Source organism: Colletotrichum gloeosporioides (genome assembly GCF_011800055.1).
Source record: "Colletotrichum gloeosporioides strain Lc1 chromosome Unknown consensus_22, whole genome shotgun sequence".
Lineage (NCBI taxonomy): Eukaryota > Fungi > Ascomycota > Sordariomycetes > Glomerellales > Glomerellaceae > Colletotrichum > Colletotrichum gloeosporioides.
In genome coordinates this window covers 21,754-49,064 of record NW_025544667.1, presented here as the reverse complement: position 1 = coordinate 49,064, position 27,311 = coordinate 21,754, and the positions used below count along the sequence as shown (strand labels likewise).

At 53.8% G+C, this 27,311-nt stretch overlaps 8 protein-coding genes across 8 annotated transcripts; 4 read left to right on the top strand and 4 right to left on the bottom strand.

The window, feature by feature from the left end:
* Positions 1–1,759: 1,759 nt before the first annotated feature.
* GCG54_00006778 (Delta(14)-sterol reductase) lies at positions 1,760–3,354 on the bottom strand (the record flags this gene model as incomplete). Its single annotated transcript, XM_045406776.1, has 3 exons — positions 1,760–2,865; positions 2,916–3,220; positions 3,275–3,354. 3 exons carry the CDS (start codon positions 3,352–3,354, stop codon positions 1,760–1,762), a joined length of 1,491 nt encoding a protein of 496 aa, XP_045267322.1.
* Positions 3,355–4,596: 1,242 nt separating this feature from the next.
* On the top strand, positions 4,597–5,753 carry GCG54_00006777 (putative mannose 6-phosphate receptor-like protein; the record flags this gene model as incomplete). Its single annotated transcript, XM_045406775.1, has 3 exons — positions 4,597–4,958; positions 5,019–5,550; positions 5,604–5,753. The coding sequence occupies 3 exons, from the start codon at positions 4,597–4,599 to the stop codon at positions 5,751–5,753; spliced, it is 1,044 nt and encodes a 347-aa protein (XP_045267321.1).
* A 212-nt stretch (positions 5,754–5,965) lies between these two features.
* On the bottom strand, positions 5,966–6,967 carry GCG54_00006776 (D-erythronate dehydrogenase; the record flags this gene model as incomplete). The annotated part of the gene is made up of 1 exon (XM_045406774.1): positions 5,966–6,967. The coding sequence occupies one exon, from the start codon at positions 6,965–6,967 to the stop codon at positions 5,966–5,968; it is 1,002 nt and encodes a 333-aa protein (XP_045267320.1).
* An 868-nt stretch (positions 6,968–7,835) lies between these two features.
* Positions 7,836–9,524, bottom strand: GCG54_00006775 (High-affinity glucose transporter; the record flags this gene model as incomplete). The annotated part of the gene is made up of 4 exons (XM_045406773.1): positions 7,836–8,009; positions 8,066–8,135; positions 8,193–9,405; positions 9,455–9,524. The coding sequence occupies 4 exons, from the start codon at positions 9,522–9,524 to the stop codon at positions 7,836–7,838; spliced, it is 1,527 nt and encodes a 508-aa protein (XP_045267319.1).
* A 600-nt stretch (positions 9,525–10,124) lies between these two features.
* Positions 10,125–12,872, top strand: GCG54_00006774 (uncharacterized protein; the record flags this gene model as incomplete). Its single annotated transcript, XM_045406772.1, has 1 exon — positions 10,125–12,872. One exon carries the CDS (start codon positions 10,125–10,127, stop codon positions 12,870–12,872), a length of 2,748 nt encoding a protein of 915 aa, XP_045267318.1.
* Positions 12,873–13,040: 168 nt separating this feature from the next.
* Positions 13,041–14,808, bottom strand: GCG54_00006773 (Cytochrome P450 monooxygenase sdnE; the record flags this gene model as incomplete). Its single annotated transcript, XM_045406771.1, has 6 exons — positions 13,041–13,221; positions 13,281–13,447; positions 13,499–13,606; positions 13,659–13,958; positions 14,009–14,523; positions 14,577–14,808. The coding sequence occupies 6 exons, from the start codon at positions 14,806–14,808 to the stop codon at positions 13,041–13,043; spliced, it is 1,503 nt and encodes a 500-aa protein (XP_045267317.1).
* A 5,550-nt stretch (positions 14,809–20,358) lies between these two features.
* GCG54_00006772 (uncharacterized protein) lies at positions 20,359–21,036 on the top strand (the record flags this gene model as incomplete). The annotated part of the gene is made up of 1 exon (XM_045406770.1): positions 20,359–21,036. One exon carries the CDS (start codon positions 20,359–20,361, stop codon positions 21,034–21,036), a length of 678 nt encoding a protein of 225 aa, XP_045267316.1.
* A 4,621-nt stretch (positions 21,037–25,657) lies between these two features.
* On the top strand, positions 25,658–27,242 carry GCG54_00006771 (uncharacterized protein; the record flags this gene model as incomplete). The annotated part of the gene is made up of 3 exons (XM_045406769.1): positions 25,658–25,894; positions 25,991–26,986; positions 27,039–27,242. The coding sequence occupies 3 exons, from the start codon at positions 25,658–25,660 to the stop codon at positions 27,240–27,242; spliced, it is 1,437 nt and encodes a 478-aa protein (XP_045267315.1).
* Between the last annotated feature and the right edge of the window lie 69 nt (positions 27,243–27,311).

The window sequence follows — 27,311 nt, the reverse complement described above, 5'->3', positions numbered from 1 at the left end:
ACCTTGGGCCCGATTCTTGTTGATGGATCGCATCCTCAAGGTTCTTTTCCTACTACAAACGAGAAACCGAGCAGACATCACACCCGGCACTGCCAGTGTCTACATTCCGACCGTCTGCAGATCGGAATAAAACGCCTTCGCCCCTCCCCACCGTCGGCACTTGTTGCGCTTGGCAAAAACTCTTCTTCGTATCCAGCCCCTCGAATGTTTTGTAAACATTTTGGTTTTCGTATATGAATAATGCAACCCTCTGCCGGGATGTGTCATGTCCGCCAAAGACACCATAAGCCCTCATATAAACTCTTCTACCCTTTGAGCCCAGCCACATCCAATTTGTGGAGGTTTACGCCACACTATGAAAATTCTGTTTATACTTTGATAGATGCTGTAAAAAGCCCCCGTCCCTGGATTTCATACCATGCGAGCATTCATCGAGTCAACCTTTTAATATCCGTCTCATCTTACCGGCGGCACCCAACTCATGCTTAACTCTCCTTTTCTCTTCCATCTCAACTCTTGCTTCGACTGACACAAACCTTGCTGCATCTGTCTGAATAATGGCTGCAGCTTTTCTTCTTTCTTCTCCCAACCAAAGATCACGAGACGGTCGAAAGACGCTAGCTCGTACGTGACGCCATGCCGACTCCATCGCCAACACATGTCCCCCGCCTGCGCCTCTTGGCCGCACCTTTCGCGCAGCCACTTTCTTTCCTTCTCCATCGTCTCTTCTCCTCTCCCCCATCTCCCCCGCATTTCTACCCTGGTCCCTCCCAACGGACCCCTGTCTTACCCCTCATCTCCCTCCCCCGGCCTCCTCTCCATGCTCCATCGTCAAAAAATTGGCCCATTGTCCACAAGAGCTCCGGGCAACCCACATGCACACTTTCGCTCGCCCATTCGCGAATCACGCCCGTTGCCAAGGAGCGGGACCCCCGAGTCTTTCGGCCCGTTTACTAATTGTTGGAGAAGCTTCATCGACGAGAGGGGGAGCCCGAAGACGAGAATGGGGCACAGCCGTGAGGAGCAACTCGCGTCGCGTAGTGTCGCTGTAAAGCCTGGTTGGTTTAACGCAATGCTTGCGGCAGGCAGAGCGCAGAACAGGTAACGTTCCAATTGATGTCTTGAGTGCTCTCTCGGTTCCGTGGCAAGACGGACGTCAACCGAAAACAAGGTTGGTTCAAATTGTCTCACCAGCGACCAAACCCGTCACCAATCAGGCCAAGACGTGCGTGGCTGGGTTCGGTGAGAAATAAGCCGCAGGAAAAGAAACTTAGTAGACTGACTATCTTGGCTTGAGCGACCATTTTCCCTGTGATCTCAAACCCTGCCTGACTGTCGTTGTCGTTGCCGTCCTGATTGCCTCGATCGTTATCATTGCTCCTACGATAGTCTTTGATCGAAAGATTATTCCAAGTTCAGAAAGTGCACAGGCAAGTCAGCCGCGCAGACGCAGAATATTAGGCAGTCTCGCAGGAAAGGAAGCTTAGTAGTCTCGGCTGGAGTATCTCTGGTTCATCCGCATTATATCTGATCATAAAAGCTGTATTGCGCCTCCAAGTAGCATGAATCTGCTATGATGAGGCCCATTTCCCCGCCTAAGCTACCAACGCCACATGCGCAACCGTTGCCCAACGCCATTTTGCTAGACGCCAACCTTCGTAATGCTCCACGACTCAAAGAAACGGCCCGAAGAGGTTCCTATCCGTCTCCATAGCCCGGCCCGGCTTTCCGATGGCATGTCCAAAGATTCTGAGGACCCTTAGTAAATGCCAGGCAAGATTCTCCACCTGACAATCTTCTTGTACTTCTCCCAGTCCTCGCCGTACTTGCGCGCGCACTTCTCGTCGTCGCGGCGGTCCCGGTGAATCAGGAGAATCGCAAAGTATAGGATGTAAAAGTACGTGAACGGGATTCCCCATCCTCGCGCCGCACCCTGGATGACCTCGCGACCATCGGCCATCTTGAACGCTCCCTCGACACCGGACTGCACGAAGCCGCTGCCAGCCGAGACGATCGTATATCCTGCCATACCGGTGGGCAAGCCGTAAGGCCACGCCTGCAGCCAGTCGCCGAGATAGTTGATGTGGCGGGCAACACCCCACCAGCCGGTGATAAGGAGGCGAGTGCCTGCCTTGGTCTCGATGTACTTGAGGTGGGAAACGCTCGGGTCATCTGGGTTGTTGCGGAACGCGTTCTTCTGGCTGTTGGAGGCGCGGAAGATGAAAAAGGCAACACCAATGATGCTTGCGATTCCGGCCATACCAAGAGGACTGACCGAGACGGGATACACAGCGAGGTACTTGGCCTGGAGGGAGTACATGAACGGGAGCCACGCGACGTCGCCGAATGAAAGCATGAAGCCGAAGCCATCAGTGATGATGTCGATCGTGGTCAGAATGGCTGGCTCGTTGTACCAGCAGTCGATGACATAGACGGTCTGGACAACGGAGACAAAGATGATGCTGTTTGAGACGAAACCGTAGGTGCGGTACTGCTTAGCCATCCAGGCGAAGTTGATCAGGGACCAGCCGAGCAGGCCAGGTCGGACCTCCATGAATTCCTTGATATCGATCTCCCCGATGATGGGGATCGTTACGCGGGGGTTCAGTTCTCGCCCGATGAACCAGTCGTAGATGAGGTTGCCAGAGTGTCCACCCTCAGCCAACTCGCGGCTCTCGACGTTGCCAGGCTTGACGCTAAAGCTTCGGACGTACACGAATGTGGCGGCACCGAATGCGACCAGCATGTTGGCAGTGACGACCTGGATGTAGTTCTCTGTGATGAAGGTCCAAACAGGGAACTCGGCGCCCTGGGCGATGGTGCCGGCGGCGCAGAGAGTCAAGATGAACATGCCAGAGGAAAAGGCTGCGTTTGTCAGTAACACGAGCAGTTGGGGAATTTGGCGTGTTACGTACAGTTGAAGCGGTACTTGAGCCTGCCGCCCGAGGCAAGCTGGACGCCCTCGACCTCAGTGCCAGGCAGGAAGCGGTAGAGGAGTGCATTGAAGAAGTAGTATCCCAGAACGGCGGCATTGACCTTGTTGTCTCCAAGACCCCGGATTCCTTCCTCGGGCCATCCGACCTCACGCTTCAGCTGGGAAAGACTCAAGTTCTTCGGGTCGAGCAGGGAGGGCGCGGGGCAGCCGGAGACATCGTTGCAAGCGAAGGCGAAGACGTAGACGAGAACGGGAAGGATGATGGAAATACCAAAGGTTCCAATACTATGAATGAAATCAGTGACCGTAATGCGATTGAGGTCGGCTAAGGTAACTCACGGTCCACCAAAATGGTAGCCATGCGCCTGCGGCGGCGGCTGCTGCTGTTGCTTTACCGCGACTTGCGTGTCCTTGGCCATGTTGCGCGGTGCTGTTGATGCTGTGAGGAAGTCACGTTGCGTTACTGTGGGGTGGAAAGAGCTATGCACAGCTGCAGCGTGCTGTTATTTGTAGTGTTTGCACCGACGCGGCAGGAATACGAGGACGAGCCGGTAGAAGAGTGCCAGCCCCAGAATGCACGACGATGTGGAGGCTGTGAATACAATCGCGAGGTGTTTTGCGCCGGAGCTATGGGATTTCGAGTGACCTCATGGGGCGGGTTCAGCGGAGGAGATTCGATGACGCTAATACTGCGATCCGAGCTTTGCTTGATTGGATCCCACGCGCGTGGTGGTTGAAACGGCGGCAGGTGCCCACGGAGGAATGGTTACACCGAGAGCACGGCCACGGGAAGACCTGCAAGAGCATCGGACGGTATGAAGTCTGGAAGCCCGGTTGAGATGGAATAAGAGAAGTTAAGATTCAAGTTTCTAGAGTCTGTGTATGCATGAAGAATAAGATATGTTTAATGTGATTCGGCAATGGCTCGCAGGATGAGGTCCAGATCTTCCCGTCTTACAGCAGATACGCGATGGAAAGGTACGTACCGCTTTTACTCGATAGGAGTCAATCGGACATCGGCGTTTGCCAAGTGCCCTTTCCTAGAGGTGCGGTCCTGCTTATGAAAGCAATATCGTTAGCCCTTAGGTAATCTCCACAGATTGAGTACATAGGACTTGTATGACACGTGACCCTGTCCACACTGGTCGCGGAAAAAGTGTCCCGCAGGGCAAGCTGCAGGCAGCCATTGGAAGCTCACAGCTGTCAGGTCCCTTACGGAAGCCTGTTCGGTGGCCCCCATGGGACCTGAATGCAGCCTGGTGCAGAGGGGCGGGCGCTGCAAGGAGCGCCCATCCACCAATCAATGCACCCCCTCCCGTCACTCCCGTCCCCCGTCGGCATCTCCCTGTGAAAGGCTGACGAATGACCAAGTGGCTTCCCACTTGCCCAGCGTCCAAATCCTCCAAACTGTCCTCCAAAGTGCCTCTCGGCCACATTTACGCCTTTGTCCATCACCGTCGCACGGCACTGCAGCATCTTTCGCTTCATTTCCACTTCTCCAGATATTCGCATCATCCGCAATTGATGTCATAGGCCACGAGCCGACCCACGCTTCTCCGCGCTCCAAAGCGCTTACTCCCGCAAACACGATCATTCCAGTCGCGCTCCCTGGCCTGGACCCCTTTCATCGATATTAGAACGACTCAGAACCATCCATTTTGATGCATTCCTCAAACTTCCTGCTGCTCCTCGCAGCAGCCGCGACCGCGAGCGCCGCCGATACTTCGACCTCGAGCACATCCAGCAGCGTCCCGGCATGCACGGCAGCGTCCAAGAGCGGGACCGGCGGGCCGTTCTACGACCTGCGTCCAGACATCGCCGTCAAGGTTGAGGAGGGCAAGTCCTCCAAGGGTGCTGTCACGACAGACTACCATGCTAGGGGCTGGGACTATGGCAAGAACTTCACCCTCAATATTTGCGCTCCCGTCATCGACCCTGTCGAAGACGTGGTGGGGTTGGGCAAGGGCGAGTCCAAGAACGTCAGCGCGTACTACACATACAAGACCGAAACTTTCTCCATAGGGTTCGTTGCCTCTGATCTCTCGTAATCAGTTCTGTTCAAACTAACGAATGCGCGACGTAGTCAATCCAACATGGACATACAAACCCGCGGGCGCATTCTGGTCCTCCAATACAAGAACGGCTCTCCCTGCGGCGAGAGCAAGTCCAAGCGAGCAACGGCCCATGACGGCGCTTCCTACAACAGATACGCCGACGACGACGACGGCAGAACCCTCATCGCACCGTCTGCAGTCGGCAAGAAGAAGGTCTCGGCAGAAAAGGACGATACGCCAACCCGTCGCAAGTCGGCAACCATCTCCTTCCACTGCGACACGGAACAGATTGGTGGAGCAGCCCACATTTCCTTCGTCGGCTCAGATCCCGACGACTGCGCCTACTTCTTCGAGGCCCGTTCCCAGCACGCTTGCGCCAGAGCCGAACCCCACCAGCCTGGCAGCGTCGGGCCCGGCAGTGTCTTCGCCATCATCTTTGTCATCGCCGTGCTCGTGTACTTTGGTGGTGGTGTGTTCTACCAGCGTACTGTCGCTCACGCCCGGGGCTGGCGGCAACTGCCCAACTACAGCCTCTGGGCCGGCATCTGGGGGTTCGTCAGTGTATGTAGACCTTCGCGCTACTAGTGGTTCAGGGGAACTAACACCATCAACAGGACATGTTTGTCATCGCAACCTCTTCATGTGCTCAACTTCTGCCAGGAAGGCGTGGCTACCGTCATCTGTCCGGATCTCCCAGCAGAGGACGTAACCGCGAGGACGAGAACCGGCTGATAGACCAGCTGGACGAGGAGTGGGACGACTAGGTTCGTGCGAGTGTGTTAAGGCATCAACGCCTCATCTTTCCTTTTCTATCACTGCGTATTCGAATTCTATCAGGGGATGAACGTGAGTCGCAGGCAACCACCCTAGATACCCCGTGCGAAAACAAAATGCATAGACGATTTATGGCTTTCGAGTTGCGTTCAGACGGTGAAACTTATGATTACTTTTTGGGATGTGAACCGAGCTTCTAATGCTACAGCCCGGCCCGAAGCCGCTCGGCAAAGTCCTTGACTGTGGTCACGATATCCGCATCTTGGGCCAGCCCGAGTTGAAGCGCCTTCGAAACGTCAAATAGGGCCGGCCAGCTTCCCACGATAGCCTCGATTTGCGGGTTTCGCTCCTCCGTCACCCTTGCCCGAGCCTCCATCCCCCCTACAACCTCCAACGCATTCAAAATATCTGCCACTGTCACGGTGATACCCGGCAGATTGACGACCCTCGACAGCCCAAAGTTCTCCTTCGGGATGTCCTTAACAGCGACCAGGTTGGCAACAACCGTCCTCGGCGAGCACACCCACATGGCCAGCTCCGGGCCGACAGGCAAGATGTTATCTTCCCCTTTGAGCGACTCCCTCACGATGCCCGACGCAAACGAGGATGCGGCGGCGCTGGGCGCACCGGGACGGACGATGATTGTGGGCAGCCTGACGATCCTGCCGTCTAGGAGCCCGCGGCGGGAGTAGTCTCCGACCAAGGTCTCGACGATGAGCTTCTCGGCACCGTACGATGACTGCGGCGTGGGACACGTCGCCTCGGTGACGACCTGACCCCCAACTGGGCCGTATACGGCGAGAGAACTGGGGAACACCACAACAGTTCCGCGATGAGGCGAGGTCGGCTGCCGGAGGGCGTCGAGGATGTACCGGTGGCTGTCCAGGTTCACGCGCAACCCGAGGTCGAGGTCGGCCTCTGCGCCGCCGGACATGATGCCATGGAGGAGGTAGATTGCGTTGAAGCGCGAGTGGTGCGTGAGGAGCGCGGCAACAGCATCGGGGGATGTGAGGTCTGTTTGGAGGGCCGTAATGCGTGACGCGCCGTCTGGGACGATGGATTGCGAAGGGATTGGCGGGATTACTACGTCGGTGATTGTGAGGTGGATTGTGGGGGATGAGAGGAGGAGGGCCGTTGTGAGTTCCTGGCCGATGAAGCCGGCGGCTCCCGTTATGAGAATGTGGTTTGCTTCTGAGTTCATCATTTTGTAACGCATTTGATGAGGTTGAAGTAAGTTGAGTTGAGGTTGAATGGGTGGTGATGATGTAGGTGAAGTTGAAGGTCAGAGGGTATGACGTAGGTGTTACATGAGATTGTCGCCCGCCTCAAAAGAAATCAGACATGAACAGAAAGCCATGAGGACAACTTTATGAAGCTCCAACTTTACACTTCACGATAATACCTCGATTGCAATGTGCATTATTCCGACATGAATAACGGCCCTCAAGTCCGAACATCGGCTTTCTCTCCGATGTGGCGTTCATCTGTGGCTCGCTGCGGCACAGGAGTTTGTCATCACGTCACAGAGCTTCGGGCGATATCGACCGAGCAAAAAGACGCTAGGGGGAGCCAAAACGCTCCCCCGAAAGGATCCATAACATCGTCTGGGGAAAGTTCTTAGCTTGATCAGATGGCCTCTCGGGTAGAAGACCGTCTACCCCGCGGTGCCGTGTGACCCACGTCGGGATGGGGATAAGATCCACCTCGAGCAGCGGTCCGGGGGTTTCGGTGTCGGCGCGGACTTTCAGGGAGCATGGCTCGATGTGTTCTGCTCAGCGCGCCCTGTCTCGGTTGCAGACATGGCGAGAGAGGGGGTATTTGCGGCTGTCTTGCGACTTGATGGTGAGTCCCACGCTCCCTTTCGCTGTCTAATACAACGAGCGAGAGTCCGACGGGCTGGTTAAGGGGCAACAATGATGTGCGAGAGCCTGTGCTCCGAGAGGTTATGTGCGGATGGCGAAAGAAGACGACAGACTTCCAGAATCACGGCATGATGAGACGTTCTTATCACTCAAAGAGCATTGTAGCATTGAGAGGTTCATGGTATATGGACCCCTGACTACTGAACTAAACTACACACGAGTGGCAGTATCTTGTGCCCGAGTCTCTGGTTGCCTCTCAGAAAACTCGTGAAGCTCTGCCTCCGGCCCAATACCATTCTTGGCGTCCACGTCAAGATCTCCCAGGCGATTCGTGGCAAGATCGTCGCCAAACAGCTCCGCAATCTCCTCCAGCGACTTTCCGGACTAGTCCCTAGTGTTAGCAAGTCACGGCTATTTGAGCAGAGACTAATGGTACCTACCGTTTCAGGGAGAAAGAAGAAGTAAAAGACGGCCGCTGCGACGTTCGTTGCGATGAAGAGTGAGTAGTACCTAGGAATCGTGTTAGTAAGGTATGAGGCGAGGTGCATATGAGAAGGGCTAGCTAACCTCCAGCTTACAGACGCGATAGCAAGTGGCGTAATCTGCGAAAGCACGATAGCGGTGACTGACTTCGTCGCTACCGCGAAGGCAAGACCCTTAGTACGAAGGAAGAAGGGGAACAGCTCCGAAGGCACGACCCAGATCATGGCGTTGAAGAAGATTGCGTAGCACATGGAGTAGACGAAGATTGCCGCGATGGCCGCTCTCGCTCCAGCAGCATTGTCGTTGTCCTTGTTGCCGTACACCGCACTCAAAGCCATACAGAGAGCAATCATGGCGCTCAGTACGAGAGAGCCGCTCCAGAGGGTGCGCGTTCGCGGCCAGCGGTCTGCCACCACTACGAGGTAGATGACCTGACCTATGATACCCATCATGCCGTACGCGCCGCTGATGAGCAGAGCCGTTCGACCCGTGAATCCAACAGTGGCGTAGAAGATGTTTTGGAAGTTTTGAATGACGGAGGAACCGCTGAGCTGGCCCATGGTGACGATGAAGGCGGCGGTGAGAGTGCGACGGACGTACTGGCGCGAGAACATCTGCTTGATGGCCGTCGCCCAGTTCATGTTGCCCTGCTGCCTCTCCATCAAGATCTGCTCCCTGATCTGGATGAGCTCTCGCCCGACCAGGTCGTCGTTATCCGTCGCCCCGTGCAGATTGGCCAGAACCGTCTTGGCTTCTTCGTATCGATCCTTGAGAATCAGCCAACGGGGCGAGAAGGGAACGAAGAACACCATGACGGAGAGGACAAGAGGGATAGGGAGCTGCATCGCCAATGGGATCCGCCACTGTCCATCTCCAGAGGCAAAGGCCCCAGCAAACCCAACCCAGTTGGCGACTCCGAAACCAATGGCAATCATCATTCCTTGTAGTCCAACGAGAAACCCACGACGGGCAGGTGGTGCGACTTCAGCAAGGTAGATGGGAACAACGGAGAGCAGCTCGCCGCATCCAATGCCTGCTATCAGACGTCCAGCAATCATCATTCCAACCTCCATGGCGGCGCATTGGAGAACGGACCCAATGATAGTCAGAATCGATGCAATAAGAATCGTGTACTTTCGGCTGAATCTGTCGGCGAGATATCCGGTCGTCATGCCGCCGATGGCCTGGCCGGCGTTGTAGACGGAAACGATTGCGCCCGTGTACGCTGTATTGACCATGGAAGGCCCGTACATCTTGAGCTTGAAACTGTCATGGCCAAAAGTTGTGGCAATAATCCCTAGATAGAGTTAGCCAGTTTCTTCTGATAGACTTGGACGGTTGTCTACCAGAATCGAAGCCGTAGATGAAGCCGCCCTGCGCAGCGACAAGCGCTATGGCGACGATGAGAAAGTTCATGCTGATCGAGGTATCAAGTGTGGAGTAGAACGACGTCTGGGGAACGGTGGTTCCTCCATGCAAGTGGAATCCGGGGTTTTGCTTATCTACTTTTGTGTGTTATTGCCTCCCTGGTCTCCTATAGACTATTCGGTGCAAAGGTAACCCGATGGCCTCGGCACTATGCGAGCAATAACCCAAGAGTCTGGGACCAGCATCGGCAGCCCACGCAAGGATCGTCTCATTATTGTAAGGTAGTACCGAGATCGCGAGGGAGGTGAGCCTTAGCTCCTGCGGGGATGCGGAGACTCCGCCAGTAGAATCGAGCTTGCTCGGGTTATTCCCGTCATCCAACCCTTTGCATCACGGTATCAAGCCGCATTTCGTCCTTGGCAGATGCGGAGAGATGCCCGGCGATCTTCATATGCCGATGCCGGTATCCCTCTGCTACAAGAGAAAATATCTCGCACCTAGACTCCCCGATTCGGACCCCTTTGCACCGGGAATTTGATCATCTTAGCACAGGTGAAGAGTCTTTGGGCTGGGAATATTTCATCTACTAGTTTCCTGGGAGATGTGAGCCCATGAACTGCAAACCAACATTGACGATACGTCCGAACCATGTCTTGTCCCACCGTCACCAAGCCGGTGTTTGAACACCACCACAGCGGCCTTGGTGTAGAGTATTCCAGACCCAGAATCTCTTGGCAATTCCAAACATCAGATACCACGGTCGCAGCTTGGGTTCAAGCCGCCTACGAGCTCGAAATCACGTTCGCTCCAAATGGCGAGCCCCAAATCTTCCGCGAAACCAGTGACCAATCCGTCTTGGTGCCTTGGCCAGCTCGAGATTTGGGGTCACGAGACTCCGCCACAGTTCGAATTCGTGTGTATGGAAAGAGTCTCAGTGACGGTGCATACAAGGCTGAAGATCCAAGCCCATGGTCAGAGCCGGCCACTGTTGAAGCCGCCCTTCTGAAGCGAGAAGACTTCCGAGCCAGCTTCATCACCTCCTCCGAGCATATCGGCCCTCGTGGGCCGCTGCGGCCTATTCGATTCCGCAAAGAGTTCACCCTCCCCAGTAACATCAAGCTCGACACCTGTTCAGCGCGACTTTACATCACTTCTCTTGGCGTCTTTGAAGCCACCATCAACGGAAAGCCAGTTACGGATGAGTGCATGGCCCCCGGTTGGACCAGCTACCGACACCGGCTCGTCTACCGAATCCTTGACGTGAAGAACCTTCTACTTCCTGGCAAAAAGAACACAATCTGCGTCGAGGTAGCCGAGGGCTGGTATGCTGGACGCCTTGGGTTCAAGGGTGGTATTCGCTTCCGCTATGGCGACGTGATTGGCTTGTTTGCGCAGCTTGAGGTTAGGTCCCTGTCGGCTGAGCCGTGGGCACTCTTGTCGGACGACACCTGGTCTTCTCTCCCGAGCGCTATTACAAACAGTGAGATATACGACGGCGAGACATACGATCTGAACGAAGAGAAGCAGGGATGGAACCTGACAGACACAGACTGGTCCAAGGCACCTAGGACAAAGGTCCTGCCATGGCCACAGACGAAGCTGGTTGCCCCTGACGCGCCGCCTGTTCGTGTGATCGAGACCAAGCCCTGCGTCAAAGTGTTCCAAAGCAAGAGCGGCAAGACGATCCTAGACTTCGGGCAGAACCTCGTCGGAAAGCTCCACGCCAAGTCCCTTAAACTAGAGAAAGGGGCGAAGGTTACGTTCAGACATGCCGAAGTCATGGAGAACGATGAGCTTGGCACTAGGCCTCTCAGGGACGCCAAGGCTCTCGATATCATCATCGGTTCGGGGCAGGAACTTCGAGACTGGACACCCAAGTTCACTTTCCATGGCTTCCGCTTCGTTCAAGTTGACGGATGGCCAGGTGGCGCTCCATCAACCGAGGACATCAGCGCACTTGTCATGCATACAGACATGAAGCGGCGAGGGTTCTTCGAGTGTTCCAACGCATATGTCAATCAACTTCATAGCAACGTCGTCTGGTCTATGCGAGGAAACTTCCTCTCTATTCCTACCGACTGCCCGCAAAGAGACGAGCGCCTTGGCTGGACTGGCGACTTACAGGTGTTTTGCCCAACGGCTACGTTCTTGTACGATACCTTGGGGATCCTCGGTAACTGGCTCCAGGATGTCGCGGCCGAGCAGCTTGAAGATGGAAAAGGGGGCATCCCGCCGTTGGTAGTGCCGCTTGCCATCAGCCCTAATTGGCCTCACATCGCACAAGCTGTATGGGACGACGTGACTGTATTGGCTCCAGACGCCCTCTACAGATACAGCTCCGACAAGGGCTTACTAGAGCGACAGTTTGCCAGCATGCAAGCCTGGTTAGACCAAGGAGTCGACCGGGCGTCGGATGGTCTTTGGAACCCTGACAAGTGGCAGCTTGCAGATTGGCTGGACCCAACTGCGCCTCCTGACGATCCAGGCAACGGACGAACGGATAGCATTCTCGTGGCGAATGCGTACCTTGTCCACACGACTTTGGTCTTCTCTCGACTTTGCGCTGAGCTAGGCAAAGCTGACCTGGCTGCAAGGTATGCTAGTGATGGCGAACGGTTGATGCAGCTCTTCCAGCGGCGTTACATCACCCCGGAAGGAAACCTGATGTCGAGCTCTCAGACCGGTCTTGCACTTGCATTCCAATTCGGTCTGTATCCGAACGATGCCTTTCAACGTCAGACCGCCGCAAAAGCGTTGGAAAAACTGGTTCGCACGGCAAGGTTTCACATCAGCACTGGATTCGCTGGTACACCAGTCATCTCACATGCTCTCACCAAGATCGGCCGGCCTCAGCTTGCGTACCGCATGCTTCTTGAGACAACGTGCCCTAGCTGGATGTACCCCGTCGTCGCAATGGGTGCGACGACTATTTGGGAGCGCTGGGACAGCATGTTGCCAGACGGCCGCATCAATCCTGGCCAGATGACCAGCTTCAATCATTACGCCCTCGGCGCGGTGGCGGACTGGCTTCACGGAACTGTGGGTGGAATATCGCCCCTTGAGCCAGGGTGGAAGGTCATCCGTGTGCGCCCCGTCCCTGGAGGCAACCTCACAAGCGCAAAGGTCTCATTTGACGGGCCCTACGGAAGAGTGGCTTGTGAGTGGAAGCTCGCGGGCGGCAATTTCAAGATGAAGCTGAGCGTACCGCCGAGTTGTTCCGCAGTGATGACATTGCCGTCGGGGTTGCGTGAAGGATTTAACGGGGATGGGGAACCTACGTTGAAGGTTTCTTCCGGGGTTCATGAGTTTGAATGTGCTTTCGAAGCTGGAGAGTGGCCGCCGAAACCGTTTGTGGCAGCAAACCAGCCCATGCCCACAGATACGATCGCGGGTTAGATGAGTCGTCGCATCCTCACTGTCACTTGCGATCATGCATGCGCATTAACGTGGGTATTATTGGGTTGATGTTGGTATGCTAAGTCTAAACGACAGGTGGTATAGTTAAATCTCACAACCTCCCTTTCTATCGGGATCTGGTGGTATCATAGACTGAACTGAAACTCATCATGCCTTATGCTCGAATCGGGGCGACAACCGAACCTTCATGTAGCCTTCACACCCTTTCTTGGGATACGTGTCCAGGTATCTGTAACCAGTCGTCATGTCAAGCTTTTGGTCCCAAAGAGAGACATTGAAGTTGTATAGAATACAAGCGATCGTCTTCCGCAATACCCTTTGAGCAATGCTAGGAATAGTAAATTAGCGCTGTGCGTCGGCGGCTTCCTGGTCCAGATCGCTACTCACTGCTGACCCAAGCAAGTTCGGGTTCCGGTCCCAAATGTTACAGCACGACTCCTCGCCTCTTTTGTATCCTCGTCAATTCCTAGCCACCTTTGAGGGTCGAAAGTGCTTGGCTCCAGGTAAAGTTCTGGGTCATGTTCGAGGAGCCTCAAGGTGAAGCTCATGCTTGTCTACATCAAGTCAGTAGGATACTTGCTAGCAGACAAATGATTCGGACTTACCATTGGAGGGATAATGGAGTCCTGATATGTTACTGGTGATTGACTTTGTCGTGGCTGTCGATGCCATCCCGGAGAGCTTAGGCGAGTTGACTCCTTACACACCGCATCCTGTGCAAGTCTCAGTCTCCAGCCATACTAAACAAACAGCACAAATGCTTACCAGATACCTCAACTGCAGCACCCTCGGGTCTCGCCAGATTCTGTGGCCGTACAAGCCGAGATCAAGTGTGTCGAGCTCATTCCTCACTTTCTTGATACAGTCCGGGTTTTGTACCAGGTGATGCAGTAGGAACGTGAGGTTACTGAGAAGCGACTCGTTTCCGATGAAGATAGCCTGCGATGACTCATGGATGGTCAGAGTCTCGCTGCCAATTTCGTTGAATATGCGAGCAAGGATGCCCTCGTAGCTGTTCTCATCGTCCCATGACTTCACGATAGGTTTAACGTGATTACTGACGAGCTGAGAGTGTGTTAGCACATGTGTGTCATATTCCTAGGAGAGCAACTAACAGTATCAAGCCAACCAAGTGGTGAGTAGGATCGAAGGATAGTAAAATGGTCGAAGATGAACTTAATGGGAGGCATGCATCTCAAGACGGTGGCGAGGTCAATCGCGCTGAACGCTCGAGTCTTGTTGTGCACGGATTCTAGGTCGAAGATCCTCAGAAACCCATAGTCCTCTTCGACGAGATATGACACCATAACGTCGTTGGTGAAAGCCCAAAAGTAGTGCGTCAAGTTGACGGCATCATCGGTCCCGGCGACATCCTTGAGACGTTTGTAGAAAGACTCAAGGTGGCTGTCTAGAGTTGGTGTGAACTGTGCCAGCGTCTTCCCTGAGAATATAGGTCGCACGGCTGATGCTCTTTGAATGTGTTTCGTCGGACTCGCCAAGCCTCCGAGAAGTTTGTTGAGAAGTCCGTAGTAGTTGTCGCATTTCAGGAGGTCTGGACGCTTGTGATACTCCAGACAGAATTGGTGGTCAATGAAGTGCAGCTCGTTTGGGCCGATTCTGACCACTGGGCCTAAGATGTACATCAGAAGTGGTTATAGAAGTTTGGGAGGCGTGCAACCATACCGTACTTCTCGTGCAGCGACTCAAGGTTCTCGAGCCAGTCGTTCCTGATCAGAACGTGGTATGCCTCGTAAAGCTTGGTGATACCAGCAAGCCTGGGCCCAGGGAATTTGGACAAGGGGCATAAGAGAGCTCGGTGGGTGTACTTTGCGACGACGTAGAAAGCGAGCAGGTACAAGATTATAGAAATGGTATCAAGACCCCGAGGACTGAGAAGGGTGAAGAACCAAGCCATCAGGAACGGAACTTGCGAATCTCTCTGCGCTCTCGCAATGGCCTCTAGAATCTTTGTGTCACCCAAATGCAGAAGCCCTGGCTTATAGTCAGTTCAATGGCCGAAGGTACGTCAAGATTTGGAAAGGGTACTTTTGTAGCTGTTCAGCGGCGCGGCCGCAACGGGCCGGGGCTCGGTTATCTTGAAGGCAGATGCATATCGACGGCGGCCGCTTATCGTATGCGCCATTTTTCCACTTGCCAAGCGAGCATTCACGTACATCTTAGTCGCATGCAAATGGTCGTCCCTGAGTTGCTGGTGAAGGATTGAGGTGCACGCATTCGGAGCTTCCACCTTCTTCGGGGTACGCCCACATGTTGGCATATCGGCTAGTATTCCCTCCAGAACTTAGCTTGCATCACAGATTCAATAGTTCTGCACTCACTATACTTGAATAAGGCAGTATAAGGCTCGACGAGCGGGTCGGTTGAAATGTGCTTAAGCGGCGTGGTTGTGACGGCAAACATCGTTCGAGCACATTTTCGAAGATTGGTTCAGCAGCAAGGCAGACGCAGGACATTTCAGATGATAGGATCGGCTGGTAGGACTGGGGGCTCACATAGCCCATGGCAGCCTAATCATTGCGTATGGTGGTAGAATAGATTCAAGTCAGTGCCTGGCTGATCGCGAAGGATTTTGGGCTCGTTCTTGACTTGTTTTGAATAGTTGTCGTTAGGGGGGATGGAGAACTTTTCAGACAGACCAGCGGTTCCAATAATTCTTAATGTCCGCCAAGACCTTTGGAACACAGGATCATGCGATGAACTAGGGCCAGCAAGAGGAGGCTGCTGTTTCGATCTGTCGGTTTCCCTGACGATAGACTGCGATCACCGATTTACGTTTCACACGTCATTTCAGACACCCATCGCTTGGTTTTTACTTTGGGAGACACAACTTATCTTAGATCTGTTTGTTATCGACGGACGACCCCGCGGGACAACGGCACAGCGGCTGAAAGTAAAATGCGGGATGAAGGCTTTTACAGGAACCCGGGTGAGGGGATTTGGGGAAGTGATAGACTTTGAAGTCTGTTTCAAGCTTTTGACTTCGGAGCTTTTTGGCGGGTTGTCAGGAGATTGAGCGAATAGTCTTGTTTCATTGAGCAGGTTCGAACCTTAGTTCTGTCCCCAGTAAGCTGCCGTTCAAACTTCGCGTGGTGATCCAGGGATGCCCTACCAACAACTGCCGGTATAAGCGCTTTCAATGCCACGACTCACGAATGGATCAAGACGACGGCCGGCAGAACGGCCTAATCACCATCGGACGCGCTTGGCAGTTCGACAGGGTGACCTTGTCCCTCGAGATTGATAATGATGACTGGAGTACCGAAAGTTCAGGTCCATTCTCATCTAGGCCATCGTGGAGTCCTAGTCGGTTTGATAAGTCACGGTTGCTGGCCCAGGCAGAAATCTGCCCATGTCAACTGACTGTCTAGACGGCACGTGTCGTAAATGGACGTGAATGTGTCTAAGCTTGCGGTTCGCCTTGTCGAAAGCAACGGCTTCATGTGGTAAAGTTATGTATGCTCGCATCGTGAGTCTAGCTAAAGACTCCATTCGGTCCTATCCACCCACATTTCAGATTTGTGCCTGACAGCTAGCTACATCGCTTACGACACACCACCATCCATGGACGTTCATGCCGATCATTCCAACCTAGCCGCCGTCGCCCTTGATGATCTCCGTTTAAGCTCAGCTCAGGTAAGGGACAGCCTTGCTATGGCGTTGTCCCGTGACCATAGCTCGTCTGCGCCCTCAATTGAGAGCTAGAGACGTCAATCCAAGCAGCGGCAGTTCGGAAACAAGTCGAACCCGTCAACCGAGAAACGGCCATTCCCCGCTTACACCGGGCTCAAGCCTGTAAATAATTATCTCAGGGAGCGAAAACAGCGCCAATCCTTATGACCAAATGTCGGAAGAAGTAAGGCGCAAGACTTAATATCTGACGGACTATTAGATCCCCTCAGTCTTTTCAGATACAGACTAACGTCAGCAAGCCCAGTCTATACGGCAATGTTAGACTATTTTCCACTGTGGTGAACAATTCCCGTGATCAGGTAGATTGCCGAAATGCTCACTGGCCTCTGTGATGTAGACTTACTAGACAATCAGGAAAACATGATATTCCCATCTTGGGAAGACTTGTGACTGGAGATGTCCGCACGATTGGCCAGTATCAATGAACTTTCCTGCACCTTGCCGGCAGTCGCTGAGCCTTTGAGAGTGTGACAGGGAACATCATCTGTCCAAGCCAGGCTGGCTTCGGTTTTGCAACGAAGTAGACTCTTTTCGCATCGTATCACTTCGATCCCGCCTGTTGAGCTCGTTTCCAAAGGAACCGCCTCATGTTGACTTAAGAGCCACGACAAGACCGTCGCATTTTGTTACACGGTGTTCTCGTAAGCATACCTCGCAGACGACCTGGCCCTCGGAAATATTCTGCATGAGCCTAGCGTATCTTTGAAGCCGTTGAATGTCTCAAGATCGTCAGGAACAACTTTACAATACAAGGTTAGGCGGTATTCACAAAGAGGGGCGTCCCCTGACGAGGATAAGTGGGCTCGGCACAGACGATAACATCGCGCCCCGAGATCCTCGGAAAACAAGTGCTGCTGTTTGTAGTTAGTGCACCTGTTCTCTCTGCGAAGTATCTGATTCCGGGTACGGCACAAGTTGCTGAAATTTTGCTCGACCTCGAGCGTTGGAACAGTGTCCTTTTACAGTCCTGACGCTTCGTAAAATAGATCATCACAAGCACACCTCCTTGAGTGCCGACCAGTAAGCACTGCAGTAACATACAAATCGCCGGGTTGAGTACATAAAAGTAAGGCAGACACGCGACTAGGGTCTGTTCATCTGTTTGAGTACCAAACAATGAATCACTCCAGCTTTTGGCTTCAGTGGCCAAGTACGCTACCTTCGGCTAAGAAGAGCCAGTACATCTGGACTCTCAAAGATGGAAGATTGTGCCTGACTTTCTTGGGACAGGGCGCCGCCGTTTCTATTTCTAGGATCAAGCTCGCTTGCTTTTGTAAATTTCCTAGAGTTTAGCTTGCTTGGGGTTTAATCGAACGAAACAAAACGAAACATTCGCACCACGTTAATCTCCTAGCTAGGCTTGCGTTACCCCACAGAACGAGTGCCTCAGGGGCAAGACGCTGTGGCTATCGAGGATCTGGAGTTGGCCAGGCACCGAAAATGCACGCATTCCTTGGAACTTGATCACTGATTCTGTACCTGTAAGCAGTGAAGCCCCAAAGATGTACTGAGCTCGGCCTTAGCGCCTCGTGTAAACATGACCCGTAAAGCCTCATTACCCCTTGATGCTCCTATGTCCCTCATACTCTGTCGAGGGCAATGAGTCCACAGAAGCACCAACAGTGACCTGTCGATCTAGTTCTGCAGATTTCGTCGGCCAGAATGGGCGCCGGCGTTCTAGGAGCCCTAAAAAGAATGCTGACGACAAATGAAACATAAAGGGGCTGCTGGGTCTTGCGCGGCATATCACGGATCCGTCCGTACTCAAGTCTAGACTTCTACTTCACCTACGAATCGTTCCGGTAACCAAAACAAAACATCTGACTACAGCCAAGTCCTCATGCAAACGTTCATGTATATGGATCCGCGCTCTCGCAGCATGTCAACCGCTAAGCCAAGCGTTTTCGTATGCCTTATGCAGGTCGCTGGTCACCTTTTCTTCGTCATGAGGTGCCGTGATGTTCACCAGTGACGGTCTGTCCCTAGTACTGAAAGAGGCCCACTATTGTAAACTTCGTTCATGTTTCGTAGGGTCATGCGCAGGGACTCGTAGCTCTGGTTCTTCGCCATAGACGCAAATGAAGGTCAGATGAAACCACGGAGAGAGTCTGTCATGAATCTTTTGCGATCCTGCACGAAAGCCTTCCCGATTCTGTAAGACAAAGAAGCTGTTGCAGTGATGGTTTGAAAGTAGGAATGATACCACTGAGTGTGCGTATCAATCGACAACGCGTTGCAGACAGCCGGCACGCTTGCTCAAGACTTTGTGCGATAACTGTCATCTAGGTTGGATTGATATTCACGGCCAGTACTTGTCGACAGATGTGCCTGACGGAGGAGACATCCTTCCAGTAAAAGGGGGTCTTCGCCCTATTGGACTTGTCCCAAGGCCTCCATCATGTATTTACCTACTTTTGACGCGGATCTTTGCCAGGCACAACAGGAACTTGAACAACAAAAAGTCCACAGTTTCTCGTCGACATAGCAAGTCGTGGTTCAGTCAGTCATCTAAAATCGATTTTGAGAAAGATACGAGAAGCAGAAGGTCGATCTTTGATGTTGACCCTCTCCTCTGCATCGGTTGTGAGGTTGCACGTCTGCAACCCTGCAGGGGTCTCTGGGGCAAGATGTCATCGCAGAATATGAGATCGGGTCAGTCTTGAATTGCCATGAAATATTGGAGGCAAACAGAAATTTGGTCGCGTTGCGAATTACTTGCCAGCTTCATTAATTCCACTTGCTCGTGATAATGCGCCCGCGAAATACGGTCTCAGTGTAAGACTCCGATGTTCATAACGCAGTGGTTGTCACTTTGCGTCGTGCGCTGTGTAGTACAAGATAAAGGGCAAGGTAGGGTAACACCCGCGCAGGCCCCCATTCCGTGGGTTCGCCATTCTGACGGTACTTGTCCCCGACCTCTTCGGCCCTTCGTCACGTATGGAAATTCAACAGCCTCTGGAATAGGTTCATTCCAATCCAAAGACAGCTGCAAAGATGGCTTAACGTGCAGTGACGGGCAAGACTTACACATCTTGGTTGTCAATCTAGGCTTCGACGGCATGTTGGTCGAGTGGAAATTCCCCGTAGCCCCTTGGCGCACCAGTCCTTCGGTCCCTCAATAGACACCGTCAGGTTATTAGTGGAATCCAGACCACTATTAAGGAACCGAAGGACGGGTCTCACGGCACCTGAATTACCCGATTCGGACGTCCTCCGGCTGGAATCTTGACAGATCCCGATGGTAAGACTCCACTTTGCGCAACCGAGGGCCGGCCATGTGGCCCCGAAATGCCTTGTCGGCAGAACTTACCGACTCAATCCGTCCAAATGGTGGCCCCCTTAATGAACATCAGATGGAGCTAGGATTGAATCGGTAACTTATTGTGTAAAATATGGGGAGATGCTACGGTCGTATGGGTTGGTGGACGGCATAACCTGGCATAATGTCTGTCCTCTCATTGGTGGATGGCGGGATTTCTCTCCGTCAGGGGTCAGCTTGACTTCAACTCCATCAACTTCCTCCACGAACAAAAGCAACTCTCGTGTTGGCCTGCGATATTGATGTCGCCTTGCTATGGCAGGCGAACATTTCCGAATTCACGATGGAAGCGCTTCACTAGTATGGAAGGAGGAAGGCCCCTCATGTTGGGCCAACATAAAATGCCCATGATTTCCGTTCGATTTTGGGGAAGGGCGTCCTTTCAACCCAGCAAAACGCAATAATACTTCAACTGTCTCTACCAATACCTCAAACATGATCTCTGGAATTTTCAAGTCGGCTCTGGCCGCCGCCATGATCGGCACATCGGTTGCTGTTGACACCTGGGGCGGCTCCGTGTCCCTGGGCCCGACCACCTCAACCATCATCAAAGCCGTGACAACCATCATCCCCGGCGACGCCCCTCCCACGCAGAACGGCGTCCTTGCCCTGTGGCCCGGCATGTCTAACGGCACCGGCGACCTGGTCCAAACAACCCTCGAGTCCTGGCCCGACAACTCCTGGTGCGGCGCCAAGAAGGGCCAGTGGTGCGTCCGCGCCTCGCTCTTCGGCTCCTTCGGCCAGCTCAGCGGCGACGCGAGTGCCGTCTCAGGCAACCAGAAGGTCAAGATTCTCTACGAGCTGCTCTCGGACAACAACACTTGGCGCCAAACCGTCACCGATGCCGACACGGGCGCGAAGCTTAGCTCCTACGAGTACAAGTCTGGCCCTTTCATGAGGGGCTATGGCACCGGCACCGAGTGTAATGCCAACTGCAGCCCTACCGTCGCCAAGCAGCAGTACATCAACACGGAAATCACCCTGGCCGGAGCCGACCCCAACTTCGGCAAGACGATCGCCACGGCGCAGAAGGCTACGTACACTGGCCTGGCTAGCAGCCAGGGAGGCAAGGTTTGGACCATCAAGGAGATTAATGTCCCGGCAATGGTCTAGAGCAAACTATCTATTGCTTGAGATGAACAGGTGGCAAAGAAGTAGAAGATGGCATGAGGAGGGGGTTCGATTCGCTGTAAATATTTGGATAAACATCTCCAAACACGCACATAAGACGTTGCCATGGAGGATGTGGCTAGTACAAACAACAATATTTGCTCTTCAAATTTTCTCTCCGCTCCCCGTTGCCACTTTTGCCATCGGTTCCATGGCTTCTTCCGAGACCCGGGCCGAAATTCGCCCCTGCCATCTGATTGCGATGGCAAAAAGGACACATGAAGGTTAAGTCTTTTCTTCTTGATGTAACGAGACTATCTAGATTTTAAGCAAGATTTGATGATCTAGCTCCCTCCCGGACACGGAACTGTGTTTGCGGCTCAAACTGACTGGAGACCAAACAGACCGAGGCCCCGTGTTGTGGGAATAGGGGGTCGGTGGTTCGGGCGTGGGACTGCCGGAGGCCAGTCCCGAAATGAGTGATGGAAACTTTGGAAAACGCCACTCGATGATATCTGACAAGGCCAATACCACAGATCTGGAGAAAACCCATCAGATTGGGACGTAAGCCCAAAGACATTAGCAGTCTGGTACTGCTCAAGCCACCTTATTCATAATACATGGTCTATGGCGATCATATAAGCATGCATGAGTATTATGAACTGAAGAAATGCAATATCTCGGGTGCTATTATTAATTTATTCAATAGTTGAATAGGAATTTTAAAGATGCCGGAGTTGTCAGATCACGGTTTTCCTGAGTACCTTAGTAAGAGCAAACTCCCACCCTCCATGAATCATTATGGACTAGGCCGATGAATCCCGCTATCATCAACAAATACCGTCAACGCCTAGACTTGCCCTGCCGCATTGCAATGTTTGGCCCTCAAGCGCAGTCTGCTACTGCTCCGCCCAGCTCGTTCTTGCCCCCTCCATCTCCCCTGGTCCCGGGGAACCAGGCTAATGCAACCGGCGTGGCTCATCGGACGCAAGCCCTTCTGCTTTCGCACTGACTCCCCGCCGAACCGTACCCCTCTGAGAACCGGCTGTCTCTTGCCCCAGCGGTTTTGGGGAGCTTCATATCACTTCTCTATTTCTTCACTTGGCTGATCCAATCTCGATACGGATCTCAGGTATATCGTCGGGAAAGCCACACGAGGATCGATGGTTGAATCCACAGCTCCAGCTCCAGTCTGCCTGCGAACAACGCGGGATATGGCGGCTGCCGTCGTAAACATGGGCCCATTGCCCACTCTTCCCCAAAGCCAGGAGAGGCCCAGATCCCTGGATCCCTGACGGACCTGCAAACTGCCGCGGTCACTTATCTGAAGGTCATACCTCTAAAATATGTGACATGTCAAGCCTGTCTGGGCACGTCTGACAGCGCTCCCTCCTGTCCATGCACGTGGTCTCAATGAGGAGAGGGATCAAGTAGTCTGACCTCCAACTGTCAGAATTAGGAAAGCGCTCTTGCAGGTTGTGATCCAAATGTGCATTAGAATCGAACGTGGAAGAGCAGATCATATGCCCGAACGTTGTATTTCGCAAGCCAGGGGCATGGTGTTGACACCACACCATCACAAACAAGTTTGACTGCAGACCTCACATCTGCTGCCGTCATTCTTGCTTATTCGGTTTTTTGCGCAGCCATTTTTGGGAGGAAGTTTTTCTTTTTCGTGACTGACACCGGCTTGACAGGATTGGTTGGTGCGGGACGTTCCATGTCCAACTGCAGATGGGCTGCGGTACAGCTGGCCGTGCATGACATTTCTGCAAGTTCATCAGCATCAACTGCAGCAGAAAGTGATAGGTGAACCGGTGAATGCGAGCAGTTCGTGACGACGTCGTACTGAGATATGGGGTCATTCAGGGTCATGAATCTTTCGGTTTCCCCTCCACGAAATTGACGAAGTCCAGCTCGTGTGCGACGAAAGATGCGAATGAAGGATACGTCTCTGCCTCGAATGACCAGCCTCGTATCTACACCAGCATATTTCGAATTCCAGGGTAAATCCGACTGATCGCATCGGCTCCCGATTCCAAAATCAAATCAGCAAACCAGGAAATGAAGTCTTTCTCGATTCTGTCGACTGCACCATCGGCAGCGGCATCGGCATCACCATCCCCTCAGCAGAAAAGAGAAGTGACAGATACCGCGCATCCACTCCAGCCGGGGATCGATTTCGTGCTTCTCTTTTCCACACCTAGCACATGGTGGGTGATTTCGGTCTTTCCTGGTGTGCGCGGCAGCAGCAGCAGCAGTAGCAGAGTGTGAGCCCTTCTCATCCCCACACATCATGCAGCCTCCCTCCAGCCAACCCACGTCCAGCCCACGCCCAGTGCTGGCTCCACTCCAATTGGAGATCCTGCCGTAGCCATCGGCGTCCCATATTGCCGGTATGCACTCGAGTGAATGTGGAAGGGCAAGAAACCTCAGCCCTGTTCAAGACGGCGGCGGGGAAGGCGACCCTAGCAAGCCGAAGGGTCTGTTGTTGGAAAAATGACCATGATAGAATTTCTTCTGCCGTTGTCTCGAGACAACAAGAGCAACGATTCTCTCAACACCATCAGTGTCCTGGAACAAGATCCTCGAGACTTAGACGGCCGATAAACGGTTCATACTGACGTGGCAGTGAAGCACTCCGCCTGGCCGCTGCCATCGCCCATAATCTGAGCATCGATCTAGATCTGGGTATGCACGATAACCCAGGCTTTCGAACTGAACGGTTCAGTAGTTGGAGCCTATGCAGCACGAGATGTGTACCCACTGGCCCGTCGCGGCGAATCAAAATGACCACGCCCATCGCAGCGCTGCATAACCACGTTGGCGTCACTGGCGATGTCCGTGAGGGCACGAGAGAGCAAACTGCAAACACCCGGACTTTCTCAGAGCGTGCGCTTTCCACAGCGATGGGTCCTTGCCTGCGGTTCATCCGCATGGGTGTGCTGCGGGTAATGGGATACCGTCAGAACCTGCATGCACTCAGAAGAGCGGGTTAGTAAATCCATCATTGGTTCGTCACCGACCGCCGAAGGGTTCGGTGGTCGTATTCAACTCCCACGCCGAGCTTGACGGGAAGACGATCACCGCCTGGGAAAGGTCTCCGTCGAGGCATTGACATTTGGTCTGCCGCCACTCCCAACGCCTGGACCATCACAGGGTTGAACCAGGGCTCTCACCAAGTCTTCTCCGTACCGACGGGATGTAGGCCACTCGATCCAGCAGCTGGCGCGGGACAGATGGTCCAGAGTCCCGGGAGGAAGAAAGACCCCTGCCGCCAGCCCACTGTCAATCCGACCCAAAGGAACACTGCATCATATGCGCAGACGGCTGCAGTTCAAACACCCAACATCCGACGCCTGGCCAATGGGAAACGCCCCGTCCCCAGAAGACAGTAAACGGTTTCTCGCGACCCTTGCTCTGCCATCGCCAGCGGGACAGGCGAGCCTCCAGCAGCAATCCTGGCTGGGACGATCCCTCTCCCAGGCCGTGTGGACTACCGCACTCATCCGGCCAGACTATCCCCAGGTTGGCAAACCCTCGGCGGACCTCCCAACGGCATGATGATGTGCGATCTAGCCTCAGTCGTGTATCCAAGATCCCGCTCCCGGCCTTCATCGCAGACGCGGGTCATACCCTTGCCCTACACAAGCGCCCTCCACCACCACCAGCATGACCAGGAGGCTCAAAATGTGAGTTTCGACAAAAGACGACCGGAAAGCGAGCTCATCTCAAAACTGATATCGCCACGGAGGCCCACGAAAGCCGCCGGATCGTAGCCGCGTGGGCTGCGCAGACCTTTCTCAAAAGGTTAGCATTTGCATATATTGGTGCGGAGATGGGTGGGATTGGGTAGGGGGAAGGGGGAAGGGGGCAAGAACAGAAGCTGGGAGGTAGTTTCATCGTCCCGCGATACCTTAATTGAACTCCTTTCTGCTCACGGGAAGGGGGGTGGCTTGGCCTCGGGTCCGTAGTTGAAAAGCCTTCAATCCCCGCCAGACTTATCATGTCTTGGTCGAGTAACCGTCGATCTGATTTTGTTTCCTCAGCGTCATCATATCAATAACCCCTCATCATTGTTAGGAAATATTCTGGTCTTCGTGACTTTTAATGTTTATTGTCTCGTATTCGTCCATCTCTTGAGTCTGCCCTCTCTTGAGATCAAACATCTCCTGAACTTGCTCTCTCTCTCTCTGAAGCATTCTTCCAGAGCTCGAGCCTTTTTCTGAGTCTTCACCAAGGAAGCAGATTCTTCCCAGCCCATTGGCTATCCGTCCCAGCCACAGACCAACAGGCTGAAGAACCGGTTCGCCTTGCCACCCGTCCGCTGGTATCCGTGGATCATCTCATACCGCCATTCCATCGCTGGGAAGAACACCACCAGTCTTGCAGCCAGTGGAACGGCCATCGGGAGCCCACGCCTCATCTTGCAGACTTCTCCATTGACCGCCGAAACCTCCCCCACATCTTCCCTTTCTTCAACGCACCGCCGGACGACGACATCGCGCGTACGAATTGAGACAGCGCAGAACACCGGTAGAACATCGCGGAAGAAGCGGTGAAGACTGCGCAACCATCTTTCCATCTTGTCGGTTCCGAGGCGTCGCTTTCTTTCTCATCGAGGATGTTTATGAGCGCTCCTCCCCGGTTGGGCTTTCATGGCTCGGACTACTTTGCCTTCGAGCAGAGCATGACAGCCAGAGCCCAACAACGCTTCAACCAGCGACGCCTGAGAAAACTCATTGCACGTCACGGCAAGCATCCCTTCGGCGCTCACAGAACACCACACCACGTAGGCATCATGTCCAACGAAGACTGGCCTCTGGACAACATGCCAGACGGTGTCCAAGACAGTTTCGAGGTGCGTTCGCTCATTTCCTCCAGCCCTCTGTTCCCTTCAATCAAGCCATCTGAGATGTGATCAAGGCCTCCTTGCTGACCTAACACTCGGCCTCAGGCTCAACAGCTCCGGAACAGATACCTCGCTGGCACCGCGGGCAGCCCGTACTCCGATCCTGATGCTTTCATGCTCTTTCAGAGGATGCAACAGCTTGAAGCCCCTTTCAGCACCAAGCGACCAGTCATGGATCACAATCAGTCATGGCAACCCGAGGGCATGCCGTACGCGAACGACATGCAGTCCATGTTCGCGCCCATGCAGTTCCAGTTTGGTGTTTCGTCCATCGATGATGTCTCCATGTCAGCCTCTGGTGGTTTGAGTCAAAACATGCCCATCTCCTCTCCCGTCTTCTCAGCATCCGAGTCGGGCGCCAGCTTTGGCAGCTTCTCCTCCACCGGTGCACCCAACCTCCTTGACTCCGGTTCCTTCAGCTCGGCAGACGGCTCGGCAATCATCAACAGCCCTCCCCAGCAGTTCGATTACGTCAACTCTCCCTTCACGTCGTCGTCTATGATGGCTGAAGATCTTTCCAACATCAAGGCAGCCCCTCCTTCACCTCAACCCTTCTCCGAGCCAACGCCAATTCACTTCTTCCAGGCACCTACCGACCAGATTGCAGAGGCTGGGCGGTGCCACATGGACGATCGTCACGTCGTGGGAGTCTCTGCTGCTGGGAGTCATAGCATGATCTTGAAGTCTGAAACCCATGTTCCTCGCATACTGCCTTCGAAGCCTCGCAAGGAGCTTCCCGAGAAGCCACGTTCTCGCCGCACCAGCTCTCCGGCTTGCAAGTCGGTCTTATCAGCTCCCAAGGCAGAGCTAAGACCGAAGCAATCGAAGCCCTGCCCGGTGCCATTCTCTTTCGCAGAATCCGTGGAACGCTCCGCCAAGGACGAGTATCTTCTCAAGGCCAAGGCAGAGGGACTGACATACCGCGAGATTCGCGTCAAGGGCAACTTCAGCGAGGCGGAGTCAACCCTCCGTGGCCGTTATCGCACCCTTACCAAGAGCAAGGAGGAGAGAGTTCGAAAGCCCGAGTGGACTAGTCATGATGTAAGTGCCACCCTCCGCGATATGAGAGCATGGTCTAACCCTTCATTTGCAGATCCATCTCCTCAAAAGGGCCGTCCGCAAGTTCTCCAAGGGCAACGATCCAGCTTCAACCAAGATTCCATGGAAGCAGGTGGCCGAGTACATTTACTCGCATGATGGATCGTACCTGTTCGGCAACGCCACTTGCCGCAAGAAGTGGGATGAACTCGTCATGTGCTCTGCAGGAAGACGCATCGGCGGAAGTGGAACCATGTAGTGCCTCTCGGGACGGCGCGATGGGGCCCCGATGGGTGTGCTTGATGAGATTGGGTTCCGGGGTGAATAT